We start from the raw sequence: 23,348 nt of genomic DNA, 5'->3' as shown, positions 1-23,348 counted from the left end.
ACAGCTTACTGAACAGAATGCCTGAAGTATCTGTTTGCCCCGGACCGAAGGCTCGTGACATATGCCAGACACTTGCAAGGGACTGTTAACGGGACAAACCCCGGGCCGAGGGGACTCGGGACTGTGTATCGTTTTCCCCACACACACACACACCTACAGTCGGAGTACCCCCGGTCGGTCAGATAACGAGAGCACGCATTCTAAAAGAATAAAGCAAAAGCGACGACATCGTTGAAATCTTTGAACTTTGCAAATTCTACACCCACCCACCCACCCACCCGGAGGGCGAGGAGCGGCTGCATGCAATTTAAATATGCAAATTAAGGATCATTTTTGGATCGGAAAAGTCATATTTGAATTTGTGTTTTATGTGTTTTTTATTGCCCGTAGTGGCGTTGAGTGCGGCTGGCTCGCTGGCTGGCCGGAGCGGGTGAACGGTTTTGAAGTGGAATTTGAATATTTATCTTGAGTAATATAAGGGTAATGATGATGGGCAAGGCGGTGGCGGCGAAGTTTGTGGCGTGGCGAACATATTATGATTTTGCGATCTGTTCCACGTGCTTTTTTTTGTTTTGCTCGGTGTCTGCTCTGTGTTCACAACAATTTGTCATTTTAGTGCGTATTAGTTGGGGATTTGAATTCAAGTTATTAATCATTCTTTGTAGCCTGCCGTACAAAAAACAAAAAAAAAACAGCTGCCAATAGGAAATGCAAAGGAATCGCTATTTACCGCGAAAAAAAGACACGATGTTGTCCAACATTTGCTTCTTAGAAAATGATGAAAAATCACAGTTTTATTCTCTTCGGCAGTAATGTTTTGCGTAAACACACATTTTTTGTCCATCCGCCGTGTGCCGCGAAGCCTTGTTAGGGAGCAGTGAGCAGCTGCTGCTGCGTATTTGGCAATGCGTTGAGGTAAATTAACATTTGTTTTAATTAGATGAACTGAGCAGGCGGGCTTATGTCTTTTTCTTTGTCTGCTCAGCTTTGGGTAAGAAGCACCATCATCAAGGAAGAGGTGCATGGAAATGTCTTTAAAACAGGGACTCGGTTTTATGGGACCAAGCATTAATTGAATTGTATTTACACGTCTAATTAAACCGGTAGAGGGGACGGTGTGTTAGGAGGAGGAGGGATAGCTTGGGCAGGGAACGCTCGGCAGGATGTGTTCGGCGGGATGGTGGATTCATTGCAGGGTTGGAGGTGTTGGAATGTAGGATGTTTCTTGGGGGTGTAAAGATACCCGTTTACCTAGCTGGTTGGAGTTTTGCATCAAATGGTCCAAAGGGATCGATAGCTTAATAGGTTGCGAGAAGAAATGCTGTCGTCGTCGTCGTCGCCGTTGAGAGAGCAACTCCTAATTGAATTCATACCCGGGATGATTACTTTTGAAATCTCATTACCAGCTGTGATATATTTGATTATTCGCAATGCATTTGGCGGTACCTGATTGACCTGAGCGCGCCCAATGGGACCAATCTTTATTTTGAGCAAGCAGTTAGCATCCGCACTGAATCCGGGCACCGTTTCACACGCTATGATTGCAAAACCCGCCCCGCCCTGGTGTGCGTGGAACGTGTAAAATCGCCTGCCCGTGAACATAATAGGGAACTTTACTCGAAGAACCTGCTGGGAGGGGACGCAAACGCAACGCTTACACCGGACCGTATCGGAAGAGGCAAATTTATTTCCACTTTTCAATTTCATCTGCAATTTAGTATCCGACGTTTGACTTACCATGTGACAGGTTTTGGCGTGTTTTAGCACCCGTTTCCGGTGCGGGTGCGGGTAATGCAATTTGATTTAGTGATTGGAATTGGAAGTGGTTGACCGTCCAATAAACAGGAAGGGACTGTAACTGAATCCAACGCGCTACAGTGGGCTGGTGCTGTCCAGTCGTGCAGGACGCTCGTGTGCGCACGAAGGGATATATGCTCGAAGGTCGCCCTCCTCGCTGCCGTAGCGGGTAGCTCTTTGTAGCGGGGCACAGGACACAGGACACAGTGAGACCGAGACCGACCGGGAGGACGTTCAGTACAGGACGTTTCGAACGGCAGCAGACGGCATTGCTGTGTTTGGCGCGAGGCTTAACTACGTGTGAGGAAGAAAAATATAGAGATCAAAAGCGAGCGACCGAATGAACAACGAACCCCGTACCGGGACTGGGGATGAACTGGGAGACGACAAATTCCACCAACGACAACGATGAGACAAAAGGTTTTAATCAAGTTAATACTGAGCGATGTCTTTTCCTTTGCACACAGGGCGCGGCAGGGGCTAGGGCGGGGGCTTCCCCATGCTTAAAAAATGATCTACATAGGCAAATTAAAAGCGAGCGACCGAGAGAGAGAGAGAGAGAGAGAGTTTTGTAAATTGATAATAATAACAAATCTGGCTCCCTTCTTGTTTGAAAGCCTCTCATTTATCTCTGTAGCGCATGAGGCAGCTTGGCAGTAAAGGCTTGTGTGCTTGTGTTTTTCCCTCAGTATCAAACGCCCCGCCCGTCCGCTCTCGGGGTAAAAATTGGCCTCCACGCTTCCCGCTGTAATGAAATTGCCTTTTGATCGCGATCCCTCGCGATTGACGCAATATCAAAGCGCGCGGGCGGGAAGGCAGCCATATCATCCAAATCGAAATAATAACAAATTAAAGAAAGTCTGGAACCTTTAATCATGACGGGGAAGGCAAGAAAGCACGAACGAAAGTGCGTCTAAAGTCAGTCGACGTCAGGCGTGCCGAACAAATGTTTTTGCTTCATTCATTCAGTTGTCTAATCGTACGCGCCGGGGGTACGCACAACCATTACGGCATACGCACTACCACCGCCGCACACGGGTGGGAAGGTTAAAACGCGAGGGTAATAAAAGAGAACCTTTAAAATCAATCTGAACGTTCTGGTGTCTCACGCAGCGGGAAAATGCGGCGGCGGTGGCGGTCGGCTGCTGGCTGTACGGTGGAAATGCCGCTTCGCGCGCCTACATCCACAGAGAGAACAAGGCCCCAGTTAGATAAGCCCGGCCCGGATCGATGGAGACGACGGAGCCGGGGCAGCAAAGTTAAAGATTTAATTTATGTTTGCTTTTAAATATTTAATCCGAATCATTGATTTTCTGATTTAAATTGAGGAAGATGTGTTTTGGAAGTTTTCCGCATGCTTTCCGGTTACTCCTCCGGCTTGCTGCCTCCCGCTTACATCCCGCTGTCGTTTGCTGCTGGAACCGCTGGGAGGGGTTTGGATGGTGCCGGTGCCGGTTGCTTTTAATTTTGATTGATAATGCTACGAATCGAATTAGTAAAAGAATGTTTGAAGACATTCGCTACATTTAGCAACCTATTTTTCCCTCGTTTTTCCCCGCCCGCCCGTCCTTCTGTTTGTTGCGACCTTCCCGGTGGGTGGTTTGTTGATGACTTCCGTGCAGAAGCGCTGAAGTGATGAAACAGAGTTTGTAAAAGTGTTTAGTGTTTTCTTTTGATGTAGACAGAGGAAAGCATCAACATTGTGGAACCGTAACTTGTGGAGTAGGGTAGCTTTACAGCAACGTTATGTGCCTATTCGCATATGGATTCTTAGGACGTTCGGAGGCAACACATTCCATTGCTCTTTTTTCCAAACAGCAAAGAGAGAAATGTGTAGAATGTTTATTCTGTATTGTAATATTTCCTAAGAAAGCGTAAACTTTCTTCACAGAAAGCCGGATACAGCCACTTTGAACGTATTCGCGCGCAGAGAATGTGCAGAAAGAACAGCAGCAGAGCCCCGTCGTCGCAATAGCCAGCTGCTGTTCGATACGCTGCATTGTTGCATCCCTTTTCTTCTTCCTTTCACACACACACACACACACACGTACACACAAGCGTAGCACATCGGAAAGGGCTTGCTTGAGATGCATTTTGTGCCGTCCGATAAACGGACCGACATGCCACATTCACATAGGGTTCCGAGCTGCAGTATAAATGGCCACTGATAAAGGCTCGTGGGTGGCAGTAGTAGACGGTGGTGCTGATGCAGGAGCGGCGAAAAGCACGAAGGAAGAATAAATAAAACTGAAACGGAAACAAAGTGCGGCCTTGCGGAATGCAACAACCGTCCATTGGGGCCCATTGGTGGCGGTGGCCCGATGAACGTAGCCGCGAAATGTGAAATTGATTTTCGATGTAGCATTGTGAGAATGCTTATGTTGATTATAAATCGATTATTGCGTCAATGTTCATTGCTGGTGCTGCTAGTGGTGCTGGTGGTGCATTGCTGAAAGGAGAAACTTGTGTTGTTTGTTTGAAACGCGAGCGAGCCTTTTAAAAGGTTCCTTTTGCATACCGTGATGTGGCTGCTGCTTCTGCTGCTGCTTCGGCCTATCGCCACCACCTCGCCAAAAGTAAATGAGGTAAAGAGCAATGATGTGAGTGTTAAACATAACACAACCACTGCCAACGTATTATCATCTTCCTCCGGACACATGCCTGAAGATGGGCTTAATATCGAACTCTGTGTGTAACTAATGCCGACAGGGCGCGAGGCTCGGGACGGGCGGGCATTTGGCGTTTGGTGCTCTTGCTTTTTCACTCCGCAGCGGTTACACTTTCCGTTCTGCACAGCCAATACCGTAATGCCATACCATATCGTCTTTTCGACAGCTTCTAAATGTACGTCGACACAAGTTGATGCCGAAAAATTGTTCCCAAAACAACGACGACGACGACGACGTTGCGTAAAATCAAACTAAACCGGCGGGGTAGGGACGGCGGCGGTACATTGCAAGATTTCCGTTTATCAAAAACCTTCGGGCGTAATATGAACCTCTTGAGTTTAGTTATTATTTTCCCTAGCCGTCCTAGGGCCGTCTACAGGGGGCCCGAGGAACAGGCAACAGTGTGTGTTTGGGTGCTGCCAACTTTCAACTTCGGGGCGCCCGCTCCGGTTGCGCGTTTTTCCATAATTCCAAAGTAAATAAACAACAAGCATTTGCGCTACACTACACTACGCTGCGCCTTCGTTTCTTAACCCCTTGATATTTATTATGTTCACGCTTGGTGAAATAATTGAATTATAGAATTCTACCTGCAGGCATCCGGACATGAGTGCCTGGCTGGGCTTGAGCAGGGCCGAGGAGGGGGGACACGCACCGAGCCGGAACGGTGCAGCGGCTCTAAAGCGCGGGCCTAAGAATAAATTGTAATTGAAGCCGAAAACTCGACGCTTAGTAACGAGTCTGGCGCGAATTTCAATCTATCCTTCGTTATCGACTGCTGTTGCTGCTGCTCCTGCTGCTGCTGGGTACGTTAGCCTCCGATTCGCCTCCGAAGACAGTAGGAGCGGTGGGTTTGGTCGTGTCGATATCTTCTCGAAGACATATATGTGTTGCACCGGCATCGATGCTATAACAGTGCTGAAGAAATAATCGATCTGAGATCGCCGAGCCGCAGTCACTACAAGCAAGCCAGCCAGCCAGCTCCCTCTCCCAGCTCTGTTTAACAAACAAGTCCCTTGTACGGGTGGACACAACAGCACACAACAACAACAACAGCAGTGGACACTGGGCACGCCTAAAAGGAGGCTAAACATACGAGATAAATCGTATTTAATTACTTTAGGACAACTGCCTAACAAGACAATACCAGAACCGTTTGCCACGCTTGCAAACACGGAGCGCTGCGGCAACGTGCAGCAGTTTTTCTCGCATTCTCGCAGTTTGTTTGCCACCAGAGCTTGCTTTGTTTTTTCAGGGAAGGAAATCGTTGTCGTCTTGTTTAACAACTTAATAAAGCGAATGCGTGATTTGGCGTGTGTTTGGCCCTAAACCAAACCAAAAAAAAAGAAGGAAGAAAAGCGTGGTACACACACCCAATGGAGGAGAACAATGCTGCAGCTTCTTTGGCTTTCAGGCCCAAAGTGAGAAGGTGAGCAGATCGCGCCGGACGGACTGTAGCGACCGTGGGCCAGAGAACTGTGGCGGCTGTGGCGGCGGTAGCGTGATTCATTCTTGTGGTGCGATCATTAAAATTGTTCTGTTTGTTTATCTTGCGTTGTCGTCGTCGTCTCCGGCTGGGGTTTGGTTGGTTGGGCTGGCTGGCTGGCGACAACGACGTTTCCGAGTGTTACGGTTTATCCGATGTAAGGTGGTTTACCAGTCGGTTACGGTGATACGATTTTAAGATATACTACCGCACACCCGCACGGCCGGAGTGCGGATCTGGATCTCTATTGAAATCTCTCGGCCAAGCGTCTGTGCACTAACGCAAATGCACAGCATCAGGTATGGGTGAATTACGGCTTATCGTGCACGGGAAATCTTTCGAACCCCCTTGCCGAATTCCGATAAGTCCGGTGGTTTAAATGAGCAAAAAAATCGGAACATTTCTATGGATAACAAGCAGCAAAACAAAGCTGTAACGCGTGAGCACGATCTTTACAGACCGTTCCATGCATAAATGCTTTACAATTGGAACAAAACAATATTCGCTTCAAATTTGCGTCCATTCTCTCTATCAGGGCATTACACACACATGTGTGGCTAGTGAATTAAAATGTCTACAGCGAGAGTGTGCCCTTTCGGGGCAATATATCAACCGTGCGGCCCCGTGAAAGCGAGATAATTATGTCACATGTGTCGAAGTACATGATACGCAGTGCGCACTGCCCAGCACCAGCCTGACCACAAAATAGTACTAATTTAGTCAAACTGCTTCCCTGCCAACCTGTCTTCCAAACCACGCCGACCTGGTCCTGGGGAATTGTACGGTATTTATCATAGGGCCCCCCCGCCGGGGGGGACAGAGGTTTGTATAACCCCTTTTGCCTGACCACAGGCGTTAATCGTATCGGGAAAACCGCAAGAACGTAAAATGTGTTCCGCCGAGCGCCGAGTGGCCGAGAAATGTTTTACGGTGGATTTTATTTACACAATTTCGCACACAAACACTGGATTTCGGTTGCCTGGGCTTGCGGAATTTGGAATTTGGCATGAAGATCCTCTATCTTCGTTCTCTCGTTCTCTCTCTCTCTCTCCCTTTCATCACTCCATCCATCGTGTCTTTTGTTGGTTTGTTTTGTTTTTTGTGTTACAAAAGTGCCTTTTTTGGTGCACACTTTGTTTGGATGACGCTGTTGCATGATACAGATATGTGTAGCATCGCAGTAGGCTGGTCATTCCGTTGGGTGGTGCGTTGGTTGGAATGTGTATCATAGCCTGCCTCGCAAGGAAACGGTGGGGCAGACAGTAATTAATAAGCGTGTTTAACACGCGCGCGCGCAAAAGCCGCACCGCAAAAGCCTAACCACCCCCCGGGGGATGAAGGGGTAATGGCCGTCACTTGCGATTGAAATTCGATAGTTTTGATTCGCCTGAGACGCCGCCGCACCGGACGAGTTTGAAGTCACCTTTGCAGGTCCAAGCACGGAACCCGCTACGGATACTACTACTACTACTATTACTGCTGCTTCTCTGAGCCCTCCTGATAGTACGGCTTGAAAATGTGTGTGTGGTTTGACAATTGTGCTAAGGTGAGAATGTCGATTAAGGTTTCGGGAGGGTGCCCACCGGTAGTGGGCAGCAGCAGCAGACGGATCGGTTTTCTTTTCCTTTTTATTGACCGCTTCTGTAGGGCAGTAGCAACGACCACGTGTTGGATGAAACGGGAATGGGCCGGGTTGAGAGTCCCCCAGTTCGGTTACTTTTTAGCGGCGTGTGTTGTTGTTTGCACACACACACACACACATTGTGCAGTATCACGGTCAGGCGTAATCATCATCAGGCGCGGGAGCCGTTTTGGGCCCGGGCGCTACGCTGGCGACCCCTTTGATTTCTCGCTCGGTAAACGGTTGCGTACACGGCACCCCCTTAGTAGTAGGGAACAATTTGAATATTTGTGAAAACAGCAAACGCACAACGCAGCGGTAGATTTAGCATGGAACGACGTGAGAAAGAAAGGTGCCAACGGATGATGATTTGGGGGAACAACAGGGCGGTTTAAAAAATCATTCGGTAGCGGTTGCAGTCACTCGATACCAATGTCACACAATCGGGAAGGGTGCTGCTGAATGGAAATAGCATATGCATGACCTTGTTTTGTTTCCATTATTGCTTCCAACACGTCGCCCCGTCGTCCTTGCGTCGACGCGCCTCCCCATTAACGCCGAGGGTGCGAGGGTTCGCTCTCTCTCTGCTCGGGTGCTATCAAATCCAAACAGTTGGTTTTTTGTTGCCGCTTTGCTTCCTCCTCCTTCTCCTTTCCGCTTCGGAGCTCGGATCAGATTCAGGTTCGGATGGGTTTTGGAAAGAAGAGCACACGGCACTGACGCCACGCCACAGGGCGTGAAAGTTTGTTCAACCGGGATGTGTGTGGGTGTGGGAGTGAGTGGGTGTAAGCAGCAATACGATTCCTTTTTAACTGTCCTTAGCAGGCGACAGCAGCAACATTAGCTTGTACAAAGTACAGAGGACAGTTCTCGAAACAATCCGTCCTTACGGGACGAAACGAGATCGGAATCGAAAGGGTACCCCCCCCACATCTTGTAGCAGGCGTTGGCGCGTTGGCCGGGAAAAAGCATAAAAGGTTTTAATTAAATACTCATTGGTTATTGTTACAAGTCGACAGGACTACTTTTTAAATCCCCATTTATGCAAATGTAGTTTGGATGACTTTTGCGTCCTGTTATCTCTTCCCCTCCCTTTTGTGCTGTGGAATTAATTGCGCAAAGCGGATGCGGGGACTACATGTGATGATGGACATTCGAAAGGATTGACTTTTGGTGGCGACACCGCAACAAAGGAGGCCAGCAGCGGTACACACACATACACACTCATCATGAAGCATACGGAGGACACAAAGGAGCACAACCACGCAGTCGACCTGCTGTCGATCTAGTAGACAGTGGTCAGTTTGGGTGAAAGGCGTGAAAACTGTCATTTATCCTGCTAAACAACAAGTTCATACGTACGGAAGGAAGCGCGAGGGCACGATTCGGGAAGTGAAGGGCAAGAGAAGTGAAAAGATCAAAGGAAATCATGTTTCAAGGTGGGTGGTTTGAAAAATATCAAATGCAGATTTTGATTGTTTTTGTATTTTGGGTGTGATGCTGGTCGATGCTGGCCATTAGCTGCTTTTAATGCTGTACGGCAGCTCGTATCTTTTGAAGATCAATACACGATACCGCATGCATCGTTTCACCTGTGTCCGTGGGCAACAGAATGTGAGCTCCACCCCGTGTACGGTCAACCGTTGTGTTTCCTCTGCACACACACACACTCACACACACCGTTTGTGTGTGTGTGTTGCTTGCGTTAAGGGACATTTAAAAAGGTAGATTTAATATTTCTGCGAGCTTTAATGTTCTTGTTTACGCACCGAAAGGCAACATATTTGAGCTGCTCCTCTTCAGAAAAGCGATTTAACCTTCCCATCGTTATACCCTTGTTGCGATGCTCTTCAGATCCGGAAAACGGAAAATTTCACCAACTATCTCACTATACACGGCAAGGATCAACTACATCTTGCATATGTGATAAGAAAGGTGCCGGCACCGTAATAAAATCAAATAAAAGGATCACCGGAAAGATACGGCGCGACAAGCGAGCGTGTGTACGTTGTGCCCGAACCCTGGGACACACAATGCGTGTGCGTGCGTGTGTGTGTGTGTGGGTTGCGCTCTCGTGGTGTGTGGGAGAGGTTGTTGGAATAAATTAAAATCTGTGTTCAAGATCTTATTAAAGATTCAATCTCACTTTTAGTTACACACTGAAACCAACAAAGTGTAAAATATTGTTTGGAATTATTATTACTTCCCAGGGACGATTATTTTCTTGAATGCTCTTTCTCCCCGACACGCTACATGCAAATGGAAACTTCAGATTTGTGTGTAATAAAAACATGAAACAAAAGGGCACACCCTTCCTTTATTAGGTATTCAAATAATTTATATCCTCGGTGCCGCACCCTCCCATCTCAGCTGCTCTGCCCCGTCGCTAGAACCTTGGAACCATGGCCGGAAGGTAGCCGAGACCGTTTTCGTGAAGAAAGTTGGAAAGGATTATTTCACGATTTTCGGGCGTTTTCAAGAAGTTTTAAGGGAAACAGGGGAAAACGCTCTGGAAAATGGGTGGGCCCGCCGAGCATTTCGGGGTTCGGGAAAGTCGGGGCCCCTTTTCTGGTCCGAAAGGGGTAACTGGTTTGGGCAGGCCTGCCATAGCACACCATTCATTGTAAAAACATTGTAGGGAACGGGCAGTGAGGCAGTGAGTGGCTGGAAATAGAAATAATATTATCTCTGACGAAAATTTAACCTGTTGATGTATTTGGCAGAGCAGAGTGGCAGCAATAAGAGCAGCAATAATAGAATCAGCAAAAGCAGTGAAGAAGAAGCAACAGCGATGGTATTAGATCTAAAGCTACTTGGATGGAATTAAGAGCAACAGGCTTGCTGTTTCGCATAAGCACGGAAGACACAGGTTGTTGCTGTTGCTGCTGCTGGGGGATGTTTTGAGGCAACTCCCGATACGATTCAAGGATTTCTCCTAATTTTTCTGTCCTTAAGGCTGGCGCTGGCGAGGGATTTGCCCTAACCCGTTACCCCTTCCGTGGGTGGTAGGAGAGAAACTAAGCTAAAACCTGTTTTTGTGGGATGTTTTTCCCGTTTCACCTGTGCTCTCGGAAATGGGGTGAATACATTCACCCCGGGCTGGTGATAAGTTCCCTTGTTCGATTCTCGGCTCACCAGTTTTAATCGGTTAAAGCGCACACAGCGCGCACGATCTAATACGACTCGTTTTTGTCCCGGCGTACCCGCACAGTTGGCTTGAATGAATTATTAATTTTTACGCTACAGGTTGCCTGTACTGCTTCTTGCAGGTTGTTGCAGGAGTTACATCCTAACAAGGATGTAGGAAAATAGTTGCAATGCCCATGGTGGCAGGCAAACAAAACCGCACCACCGTATTCGTATGTCATTTGCAATGCTGCCAAATGCTGCGGGAGGCAATGCTGCATTCTGCGAGTTTGTGAGCTGAAATATATGTAATCATACTTCACCACAGTTCGCGCAATGAATGAAACGAATTCTGAGTGATTTTTGAATGCATCATTCCTGCATCAATTCAGCATTACAGCGTGCGGTCGTAGAAGCGTCCCAGGTTTCTTTGTGAGGGAAAAGTAAACACAAGCAACAGCAGCAGTGGTTTGCAAATCAAATACAGTTTTTCCCTGCAATTGCAAATCCCTGTGCCGGCCGTGCTGTGCTGTGCTGTGGTGGGGTTGGCTCGGTACACCCGTCTGGAGTGGGCTTGGAGTCCGATGCAAATCGTATCTTTTGCAAGCATTTGTATTTGCTTTACTATACAAACGGAGCAAATCAAAAGGGACCATAAAGCGTCTGTCCATAACTGGATGGATGGCTTGAAAATGCACGTCCCTTTGGCGGACATGCCAAGCAAAGGGGGGTGGGTGGGTGTGTGATTAAAGTGGGACATGATTTGCTTACTCTCAAATGCAGCTAGAGTAGGAATTCAATTCAGCAGTTTGCTTTTCATCAAACGGCCGATTACGGAAGATAAATACACAGTTTATAAACCATATCCACTTCTTCCTGGCGGCACGTCTCATGCGCAGGATGCTGAATGGAACATCGCTTCTATATTGCAACCCCAGTGTTGATGGGCCTTGACCAACGCTGCGTGAGAGTGTGTGTGGGGGGATGGACTTTTTGTTTAGTCAGTTTAATATTCGTTAACAGCACAAGACACCCTACCCGAAAAAAAAACCGCTGGCGGTGTTGTACCGGAAATATTGATTTTCCTGTTAAAATATCCAGCCCAAGACGCCGCTCTATGGCAGTCGTTAGCCGTTAAGGGCAGCAGGGCCGAGAAGCCGAGGTGGACGGTGGTGGTGGAATGGTGTTATGATGGAAACAAAAAACACAAAAAATTATCTTCGTTGGAGGTATTGTGGGCATGTTGGTCAATGTGGGATGGATTGGGAAGAAAAACAGCAAGCAAGAAAGTGAAATGAACCGTTGATGCTTTACTCACACAAAGGCCCTACGCGGAATGAAAAGGGGATCGGAAATTTAATCTAACGTTATTGGTTATGAAAGAAGAAGAAAAAAATCACTCCCAACAACCACCTTGAGTTTTGGGCCACAGTGACAACAGCACTGTAAAGAGTATGAAAAAACAAAGCACAAAAAAACTGAACTAAACAAAAATCATTGATGCGGGCTTCCCGAGTTCTGTGCCTGTGTGTGCGGTTGGTGAGTTATTAAATGACAGGTAGCAATCAGTTGCGTTTTTTTGTTGTTGCTGTTGGTTGTAGCAAACTTTTAACTAAAAACCTTAACACAAGCTGCCAGCAGTGGCGACAGCAAAAACTGAGAGCGCGGGCTGCAGATTAATTTTCAATTCTTTCGACGAACCCCCAGATTGGCCCTTGCGGTAATTCGCCCTGACAGTTGCACGGGCGAAAGATGCGCGGTGGTCCTGCCTCCTTTTGCTGCTCGGGCCACGCACAGCAAATGTGGGTATTCATATTGTTTTTTACGTCGATTTCCGTCCTGTCTAATATAATTCGGCAGGCAAATTTGAATATCGGCTTTCATTCGGACGAAAATTTAAGAGTGATATTTGATATCTCGTCATCAAACATCAAGCAGCTGAGGGACGCGCCGGCTAGATTCGACACCAGATTCGTCTCGCCACAGAACACAGAACACAAGGCAGAATAACCAACAAACTTCCCTCTCCGAATGCTGGCTCCTTGAGTATTATGAGGCGATCCTTTCTCTTCGTAGTACCGTTTTCCTGCTGCGGGCACCTGCACCGCACCGAACCGAATGAGCTGTAGCTTATTAGCTAGATTGAAGATATTTCATTTCCAAGCTTTTGCGCTATACACCGCAGTGTTGAGGACTCGTCGCTCACTTGAGATGCTCACACTTTTGGGGGGGGGGGCAGTATTATAACGCTTCATTTTTACTTTCCCATTGACAAGCGCTGATTGTACGCTAACAAGAGTAAGTAATAGATCGAGGGAGGGGATCGTGGGAAGCTGGGGCATGCGAATGTAGAGTAGAGAAGGGGCTGGTTCCCAACAGTTGAAAATGCAAACATGCCTCAGTTACTAATGACTACCGAATAAGTCGACTTATACAGATTGGGATGATAAAATTAGTTGGCCACAAATACGTGGTGGGGAGGACGCTTTGCTCCTTTCCATTCCGGTGATAAACGAGTGCAACATGGGTCGACCGCTATGCGGTTTCTACCAGCTATTAGCTTGCGAGGGGGGATATGACTCCTGCATGATGGTGTGGTGTGGTTTGGCACGTTAAATATGAATTAGACATTCTCCGCTACGGAAAGTACGGACACCCATTTTAAGGATGGTGGGTTTGTAATAATGCTGGACCATATGTTAAACATTGCTATGAGTTATTGAACTAATAAAGTTGTGCATACAAACTTCCGAAAGATTGGCAAACGTCCCCTGCGTGGAACGGCTTCGGTAGCAGCGCTCTCGGTCGTCGTAGCAAGCCAGTAGTGGGCAAGATGGGAAGAATTCGGCAAAGATTTTCATGCCCTTGTGCCTCTTCACCGTACCGTACCGTGGATAGAATCCTACCAAATGCAAAAGAGATTGTAATAAGAAGAATTTAATTTGCATTTAACATCGATGCAGGTGGGCCAGGCTGGCCCATGAGGATTGTCTATTGTTGTGGAGGATAAGAAGCATAAATCGGTTGCCCACACTAAAGTGGTAGTGAAATGGGGGGGATAGGTAACGAGCGGCCATAAGATTTGTGGAGTGAATGGAACATAGTACAAAGTAGTAGTACACTGCTGCCGCCCGGAGTCGGGAGCCCGGAGTCGTGCTTTCTGCGCATGGTCCCCACAAAGCGGGCGTGTTTTCGGCAACAGCAGCAGCAGTAGTGCTCATGTACATGCATATTAAAAGTCGTCCTGCGGGGCTCTATCCTGGCTAGACCCCACGGGCGAGGTATGTTGTGCTGATGCGCATCCATACACTGGCAGTGTAGTATGGATCCTTGTAGCTGGAGAGTTTCCTACCGCGACAGTTCCGTGACTCGCCAGTACGCAACCTACTACACTCTCGAGCGGTGGTGGCAGAGGCGAAAAAATTGTAGAAGATTTCAAAAGCGAGTCAGATTTTCTTCTGCGACCTGCACCGAACCCTGTGTGTCGGCGCTACACGCTAGGCGGTGCACGCGTACAATCGATAAGCGCACATGTAGTCGGGCGTTGTTCCCATCCGAAACGGTGCAACCATCATGTTCTAGCGCTCTAGCTCTCCTCCATAGCTGGGCAGGTCTTCATAAAAACGCATCAATACGCTTGCAGAGATATAGAGGGTGATAATCGATTGATTTTCTTCAGGGGGCCCCCGAATATTTCCCCTCTCTGCCGCGCTTGGCAAAGGAACCGGGGCCCCATGGCACTGATCCTTTATTATTGCGTTTTTATTGCATCCAGTTCCTCCGGTTGTGTCAGAGAGAGATAATAAAGTGACGTGAGTGTAGGAAGATAAAACATGAAATATGTGCAGATAGAAGTAGTTCCGCAATAACCTGTACGAGTTTTGATAACCAACTCTATTCGACCTGGCCGGGGCCGGTGACGAGTGACGACGCAGCGGAAAGATTATGGAACGAATTCGAACTTATTCGTTCGTAGCACTTCATCATAAATTGGACACGATAATGGCGATGATATTTTTCGGAGTATCAAATCGAATCAGCGAGTATGCCTCGCTGATAAGTCCGATGATTGCACCGAGCACCGAGCACCTTATCGTTAGCTTGCCTGTGGGCAATTTTCCCGGCTAAGCTCTTGCAAAGCCGGCCACGGAATTGTTGCTTAACGACTTTCAGTTGTCCTTCACGGTGCTTCTTCCTCTATAGCCAGGTGGCCATGGCCAGTTCGGCGGGGAGGTACTGTACTGTATTAGCAGCCGAAAATCCGCAATAACCGACCGACCACGCTACTGGCATGTTAAGTAGGATAGGCTGAGCAGGCTGTTTTTTTCAACCCTGTTCAACTCTCGTCAACAACTCGTCATTCGGTCGGTCAGCAGCGGACGAGGCATATTGAGATGCGATGAATTTTGAAACATGGAAAATGCGTGCGTGCTTTCATTGCGGAAAACGATTCTCATGAAGAACGGAAGTAAAAACGGCTTATCATCTTTTCTGTGTTTGTAGATGTTGTTGTCGATGGTTGGAATTTCAAAGGATTTTGAACGATTTGTGCGACTGAGGGGCAGCCCCGGGTTTGTCGGTTGTCGGCTATGGCTGAGAAGATATCAATTTCTGGAATCTGTCAGATTGGTTAGCCTGGTTTCGAGAGGAAGCAAAAAACGGCTTCGTCATTGTATAGACAATTAAATTCGAACAGAGATTTCGGCTCAAAATTGAATTACATTCTGGCGTGCTGGCGGCATTGGCGGCTGGCGCCGAGGGTTGAGGAACAATTTTAAAATGCTCCCGTTTGCTGCTACTACTACTGCTACGACGATAGCACGGAAAGCCTTTCAGCTATTGCCTAGCCGTTTCAAAGTCGAATGATAAAAATGGCTTTGATAAGGCATGTATGTGCAATAAAAAATAATAAATAGTCATCGTTTCCTTTTGTTGTTTGTGTCTGTGTGTGGCACGCAACGTATGGGAAAGCAGGGAGAGACTATCCGTAAAAGGATAATGTGAAAAGGATAAGTTTCATCTCCATCATTACGGTGGTGACATACGAAAAGCGATATTAAATTTATATACCGTAGCAGCAGTACGGGGTGAAGCAGGCAGTACTCCCGGTTGAAGAAAAATCATCGGAAAACCCCGACCAAAATCGAACGAAAGAAAATATCACACAGAAATATGAATATTACGACATTTTCAAGTCAACGGTTGATAAATATCGCGACACACAATGACACCAAACAAAAAAAAAACGGCGACGAGGGACATCAGGCGACCGTGACGTGAAGGAAGGTGATTGGAAAAATAGGAAACACGTTCACGCGCACCCTTTTCTATTATTTTCTCAACTGAACCAAGAATGACATTTCACATTTTTGGCTTTTATAGCCTCGCGTCCGCTGGCGGATGGGGTGGCCTCTAACAAAAGCCAAAGTTTGAAATAACATTTATCACACGGGGCACAATGATGTTGCAAATGCATAGATATCAAATACAGATATCCCGTTAGAGTTTCGATCAGCGGTTTTCGGGGATTGTTGCATGCCTGTGCGGTAATACCGTTGTGTATGGTGTGGTAGCTAGTTTTTGTTGATGTTGTTGATCTTGTTGTTGTTGGTCAAAAACAGTTTAAGCGCTTGTATCCGCGCGAATAGATAAGCGAAGAAATTGCTTTTTAATCTAGATCTGGACTCACAACATAGAACAAGAAGTAAGAAGATATGTATCGAAACAAATTGCGAATTGAACAAAGTTCAGCTTTGAAAGGTTTGAATAGACATGTCAGTTTAATTATCACTTCGCCTTAGTTTGAATGTCAAATTAACACATGAAACGACACATTTGGTTTTGAAAATGTAAAATATATTTATTCTAAAACGTATTGCAATTTGCTGCTTATGTGGCGCAGCAACCTAAGTTGGCTTAGATCTACCATAAGCCACAAATGCACCGGGCTGTGTATGACTGATCTGCTAACCTAGTAACAACCGGTTGCTAGGTGCCACAAGAGATGATAGGCGCGTTTTTTTATACATATTTTGTTCGTGATGTAATAATCTTTTCGCTCGTGTTGGCATTAAACAGACTTACGAGTCTTTTTTATCATATAACCTGTAGGGTGGCTTGGATGGGAATTGAACTGCATTCAGGTTTTACAGGGGCCGATGCGTGTACCAGTAAACCATCCATTCATCCCTTTTTGACCAGAGCTCTCCAACCTCTTAGATTTAGATTTAGATTTAGATTTAGATTTCTAAATGCATTTGCTGCAGCCCTCGTATATTGAGGGCATATATTTTGTAGACTTTTTTCAATACTTTTTCATGAAATGTGTTTAAATCTGATTCTAGACATGCCTGTTAAAAATATAATCTACATTGTGCAAAAAAATATTTACAGGATACGTATTGTAATCGCTTTGTTTTAAAAAAATCATTCGCGGACCAAGTCTGTTAGTGCCACGGACCACAAGTTTGAGACGACGGCTTTAGACAGGTTTATTATATTTATTTTTTCAAATTTTGTTCTGTGGCAAGGACTGCTGTATTCGAGGTATGTAACGATCCTGGCCTGTTTATTTGACGATCCGAACCATCGGTGATTTAACCCAGAATGTTACATTTACTGGTGATTTTGAGAGTTTTTGCGGTTTCCCGCTCCATCTTACCCAAATCGTAACAATGCTGACAATGTTTTACATTTCCTGAGTAAATTCGAACCATATCATTTATTTTTGTTTACATATTACCACATAATTTCTTTATCGTTTTGTGGAAAGTAAAACAACTGTAGAATGCATACAATTTTCTTGAAGGATATTCGTAAAAACATATTAGTTCAAGAATTAAACTCTAAACTATAATTTTGTTGTGTTTTGAGTTTCATCTAAATAATTGCTATATTTTTACTCTTTTGTGTGATAAAATTGTATTTGTATATTATGTATTTACAAGCATTAAAAAGACTAACAATAGTCTTTACTTATTGCTCCAACAAACCGTTGAAAAAATGTTTATCCAAAGCCTGATAGCTGACTAGGAACATGGACAATTATTGCTTGGCATCCTGGAAGGGTGTGTCGTTATGTAAAGCACTTATATCTATATTGCATAATAAGCTGATGATAAAATAGGAACACGCCTGATTGAACTAAATAAAATGCATTTTAGTATAGACTAATTCCCTATTTTGGACAAAAAAGGTTTGTATACCTTTCCATAAAACCGTCATGTATGTAATCAGTTATCGTAAAAAACTGTAGATCCTGCTACTGATGTGAATTATAATTGCATTGGATGATTTGTTTGACAAATTGTGCATGAAATACATTTGAATCTGTTACGATTGCAGGAATAAACAACAAACTGTCATGCATGTTTGTAAACCGCAGAATGATCATTTTTACTAGCAAATCATACGAACAACGGGTCGAACAATTTCGTAAGCGAAAAACCCATAAATAAAGCATTTAATCATGCATATGCCAAACAGTAAAACTCTTCCATCTTGAATAATAGCAGTTATTGTCGATGGCAAAATGAACTGATCGCTTGAACATAAACGATCGCGGGACAGGTTTGGTCAGATTGTAGTGCTGCGCCACGTTGAGGTTATTGTCAATACTTTTGTAATTTTGACATATTTTGTGAAGTGAAATCTCGTGTTGCAGCACCATTCGCATTCTGATTATGGCGGATTGTATATAGTAGATATGCATGTATATATAGACAGAAGTTTAATGAACATTTGTCTGCCCTGCATTGCCCTACACAGCTGCCGGGCGATAAGAAGCAAATAGAGATCGGTTTGCGAACCGTACCGGCAAGTATTGGTGCAAGTGGGGCCTTTTGGTGTGGCATGTCATAGTGTTTAAAACGGAAAAGATGCAAGAAACACAAAAAGCAAGAGGTTCGAATAATAATGTAAAATAAACATTAAATATGCATACATTTGATGCAAATATCAGCGAACTATTCCTGGCCTGGCATAAAGGTAAAACGTTCGATCCGATTCGAGGGGCGTGTCTTCGGGGCCAGGCGAACAGCATAAGCATAAACACAGCATAGCCCCATGCTCTCGCGTACATATGCCAGTTCATTCGTGTTCGGTCGCGGCTGCTTCGTGAAGCTGTCGTACTCATTCCCACAAGCTGGGAAGAGGCTAGGGCAGCGTGCCGGCTCGCTTGCACCAACACGGCTGGGCGGACTATTCTCGCTGCTCAGTGTGCTGAGACGGGCGCGTTCGATCTCACTCACTCACAGTGGCGACGCCGGGATTACTGAGCATAACTGTGTGCGTCTAGCATTCGGCACAGAGGAAATGCTCTGTACATATGTAATGTAAGCGAAATACAGATGAGAAGTTGAAGTTGAATTGAAATGAAAATACAGTTGAAATGAAAATACAACCCACCTATTTTTGTTTCATTTCAATGTTGTACGATTAAGTGATTCGTTCTTTAATATATATTTTTAAACTGTTATTTATTATTCGTGTGACTGCGGCGACGGGGATTCGTGTGTATCTCTCGGTCGTGCTCAGCCCCAGCCAGCATAGCAATCCGATTTAGACACTCGTAACGAGAGCGCGTTTTGCCGTTTGTTGTGTGATTCTCGGGAAATAAAATCTTGTGTGTCTGCAGATGGGAATCTGCGGCTGCCGGCTCCGCTGGTCGGTGTAATTTCTGCTGCCGTCACAGACCAAAACGGACACTGCAGCAGCAGCGAACCGGAGTGGAAGCAGAGAGAAAGAAAATAGGCATCGCAAAGCGGGAATCGCAAGAAGCAAGTTGTCCGCTACAGAAGTTGTGGCCACGGCAAGCAAATCGCCAACCATTCGCCTTGGCGGATGCCGTCGTTCACTTGTACGTTCGGTTCGTACGTTTGTGCGTTCGCTCAGATGGTCGTGCGTGTTAGCTGGCTGGGACAAGGATTACTGCCGTGTGTTCGCGCGTTGATTAGTTGGCTAGAGTGTGGTCAGTGAAGGTACTTTGCCACAGTGACAGTGTCTGAATATTGTTTGACGTTCGCGTTTTGCATCCAGAAAAAGGAAGAGCTCGGTATCGCGGTGCGTATCACAAGTGCGAATAATTTATCGACTGGATAGTGTGGATCATTGCGGAGGTTCATGAGTTGTGCAAATTGCGTGCGTTCAAAGCAATTGAACGGCCCGAAAATGAATTGGCATCAGTTTTCTTCGTACTGAAATAGTAGAAATGGTTTGAAATACGCACAATACGAGTTGTGTGCGTGTGTGTACGTGTGTGTGGTGTGGAGTGAATCAAAGTAAAGGATTAGATAGAAGGGTGTTTTTCTTGTGATTCATACAGTGATAGTGAAGTGTTGCTGTGATCGTCTCAATCGATCGCGAGTGATGGATTCCGCGATGGATACTGCATCTACGGCCAGCGATCACAGTATCGCTTCGTCGAACGATTCCAGGGGCCGCAACATTTCGTCCCCAATACAGCACAACCACAACGGTAGCAGCAGCCATCAGCACCAGCTGGACAAAACGCGCACCCCGACGCCCGTGAGTCCGGTGCACAATAGTCACAGCGGCGGCAGCAACAACGGCCCACTGAGCAATCATCACAGTAGCCGCCAACTTTCCTCTAGTCCATTGAGCGCCGGCGGTCCGGTCCAAATGATGGGTCACATGGGGCACCCGCTAAGCCCTCCGCACGTGTCCACGCCGAGCAGTATGGCGGGCATGGTCGGTATGCCGCCCCGGATGGCACAGAATCTGTCGCATTTGCCGCCCCACGGACTCGGCCTGCTTAACTCCTTCATGCACCACGCTAGTCCGCTCGATCTGATGGCCGCGGCGCACCATCACGTGCCGCCGCGATCGTACAACAGTCCACCGCCGATCTCCAGCTCTGACCCCACGGCGAACGAGTGCAAGCTCGTTGACTACCGGGGACAGAAGGTGGCCGCCTTCATGATACAGGGTGAAACGATGCTATGTCTTCCGCAGGCTTTCGAGCTGTTCCTCAAACACCTCGTCGGTGGTCTGCACACAGTCTACACCAAGCTAAAGCGGCTGGACATTGTGCCGCTGGTGTGCAACGTTGAGCAGGTGCGAATACTGCGCGGATTGGGCGCCATCCAGCCCGGCGTCAACCGTTGCAAGCTGCTGTCCTGCAAAGACTTCGACGTCCTCTACCGGGACTGCACCACGGCCAGGTGAGTGTTTTACCGATGCCAACCTGTTGGCAGTGCGCCGACTCATGCACACTTATATGTATAGCAAACCATATTATAGAGCGTATAGGAAGCATGCATTCAGTATTTTGTAGTTAAGTACTTGAAACACAACATTACCTAGAAATGGCTTGCGAATGGTGGTATAGCGGTTCAAAATGTTGGACAGTTATAACTGCGTTGGACATAAAAAATTACACAAAGCATGGAGTGCAGAGTATATTGTACGCGTTCTTAGCAAAAGTTAGTAACCGTTTAGTGTTTGTTATCTGAAAAATGTTTGTTTTGTTGCATGTTAAATGTGAAGCTTCCAAGATTTTCTGTTCAATGGAGATGCAAAGATTGGTACTAATTGAATTATATACATTCGAAAAGATTCGATAAGAATATTCTTGAAATAGCAACAGAAAGTAATGATTTATTATTGGAATTGAAAGTACTTGCAATTGATTTAAGATGGACTATAATTTCTATCTTTAATCTATAATATATGTATGCACATTTCATGGTACGTTCATAGCCTTGTCATAAATGTAATTAAAGCTTGCAAACAATTTTGAAGACCAAAAACCTCCCAAAATATTTGTTTACCAACATGCACGTAAAATTATTCCAAGCAAGATTAATAACCACTACTACAGTACTGTATTACTGATAAAAAAAGGGTTTACAGTCTAGAGCAATATTTGGCAACTGTAGCGGAGAGTTGGCGCGCTACGTTCCAATTATTAAATTTCAAGCTGCAAAACTTCAACTGTATCAAGTACAAAACCCTCCCATATCACATCTGTCTCTCGAATTGTACGTAACCGTAAAATGTAAACTATTACCAGCATTGGAAGGCAAAACTCATTGAAGCGTAAAATCTTCTATCTGTTAATCCCTTGTTTGTGCACCGTAGGAAACCATCGGAACCGGTTGCTTCCCACCGTTCTCGCCCGAATCTCACCCGTTCGGTGCCAGGAACCAGGCAATAAGGGAACAGTTGGTGCCACCGCGCCTTTGGAAGAGTGGTGGCAGTGGTAAACCACCAAAATAGTTTGCGGTCATGGGCGGGAAGGGAGGCTAATGCACTCCGTTTTTTATTATTGTTCATATTGTACACACGTTGTAACACGTTGCATTCAATATTTGCTACATGTGCTGATCGGAAACGCAATTGTAGGCACTTCTTTTTTCCGACGGAGAAATGTTTTTCATGTTTGCGCAATTTTGGCAGGGATATTGAACATCAGCGGTGGTTTGGAAGCCCGTACCAGAAGAGCACCGCAACTGCCATATCCGCGGTATAGGATCCGCGGTAGGTTCGCGTGCATCTATGCTTCCCAAATGCGTCTCTCTTTGTGGTGAAAATGACGACATTCAGGAGCAAGGATCGCGATCTGAACCCTCTGGGCGATCAGTGGCGAAGTGTAGAGCAGTGGTGGTGGTGGTGGCGGCGGTGGCAAGGAGCAATAACAGAATCGATCACTTTCAACACGGGAAAATGAGAGCGGAGTCGTGATCGACGCCGCGCTCGCCGCGATCGTGGATCGTGGACGGGAGGACAGGAAGCTTTCCCCCGTCCAGCTAAGCTTGGGTCCCACTGCGAATTGGCAAGTGCTTGAGCGCAGAGGCGAATGTAGCAATTTTAATTCGCATCGCGTGGAGGTAACAGATATCGAACACGGTATGCTTGTGGCCCCCGCCTGTCGAACGGTTCAACCCGGTTACCGAGCACAGAAGATAATGCGGTGGCAAGCAGGAAATGGAGTTTTGCTGCTTTTACGATGCGGTGGCAAATAAGCCGAACGTGTTTATGCCCCTTTCCGAGGGATAGGTTCACAGGCAGAAGAGTGTCCAGGGAGGCAACGCGCGCGTGTATGTGTGTGTGTGGGTAGGTTCGAATCGCAAACTCGCAGGATCAGAAGCGATGCGGCAGAGGAGAGTTTCATCTCGCTCGCCTAGCATACATTGTGTAATTATCGTTAACCTGCGTTAAGAAAACGGGAAGATATGATTGATGGATTTTCTTTTGAATCGACACTGTAATGAACGCGCACCATTCTTAAATTACGACTACTGTCAGTCGTAAATCTGGAGGGAAAAGGGTAAACTGTGTTCTTGAGCAATAACAGTGCTGATTGAAATCTTCGTTTCAAATTTAGGCATTAGTTCCAGTTAATTTAAAAGGTTCGGATTGTAATTAAACCGAGTCACTACTACCGTACAGCGCGGCGCTCGGCGCAAGGGCATCGATTCCGAGCGCGGGCAAGAAATGGTAATCAGTGATTTTGAACACCGAAGATGCGCGCTGCCCCCGAACACTAGTCGGCAGCAGCAGCAGCCCGGCCAACCACTACTAACCCCCCCTTCGCCACCCTTCGTCCAGGTCCTGGCGAGTTGTTGGCTGCATCGGAATGCCTTATTTTAATGATCCAAAGTTCGACGAATCGTAATGGATGTTTGTG

The 23,348-nt window shown here is 46.4% G+C and overlaps 1 protein-coding gene across 1 annotated transcript in view; it reads left to right on the top strand.

Annotated features, from left to right (window-relative positions):
- Positions 1-19,166: 19,166 nt before the first annotated feature.
- LOC120956608 (uncharacterized) overlaps positions 19,167-23,348 on the top strand; it is a 26,818-nt gene continuing 22,636 nt past the window's right edge. The window contains exon 1 of the mRNA XM_040378229.2: positions 19,167-20,880. Coding sequence (XP_040234163.2) covers positions 20,066-20,880 — 815 coding nt within the window. The 5' untranslated portion in view covers positions 19,167-20,065. The remainder of the gene's footprint in view (positions 20,881-23,348) is intronic.

The sequence above is a fragment of the Anopheles coluzzii genome, chromosome 3 (genome assembly GCF_943734685.1).
Source record: "Anopheles coluzzii chromosome 3, AcolN3, whole genome shotgun sequence".
NCBI lineage: Eukaryota > Metazoa > Arthropoda > Insecta > Diptera > Culicidae > Anopheles > Anopheles coluzzii.
The sequence above is the reverse complement of the archived record's forward strand: the minus strand, read 5'-3'. Positions and strand labels throughout refer to the sequence as shown.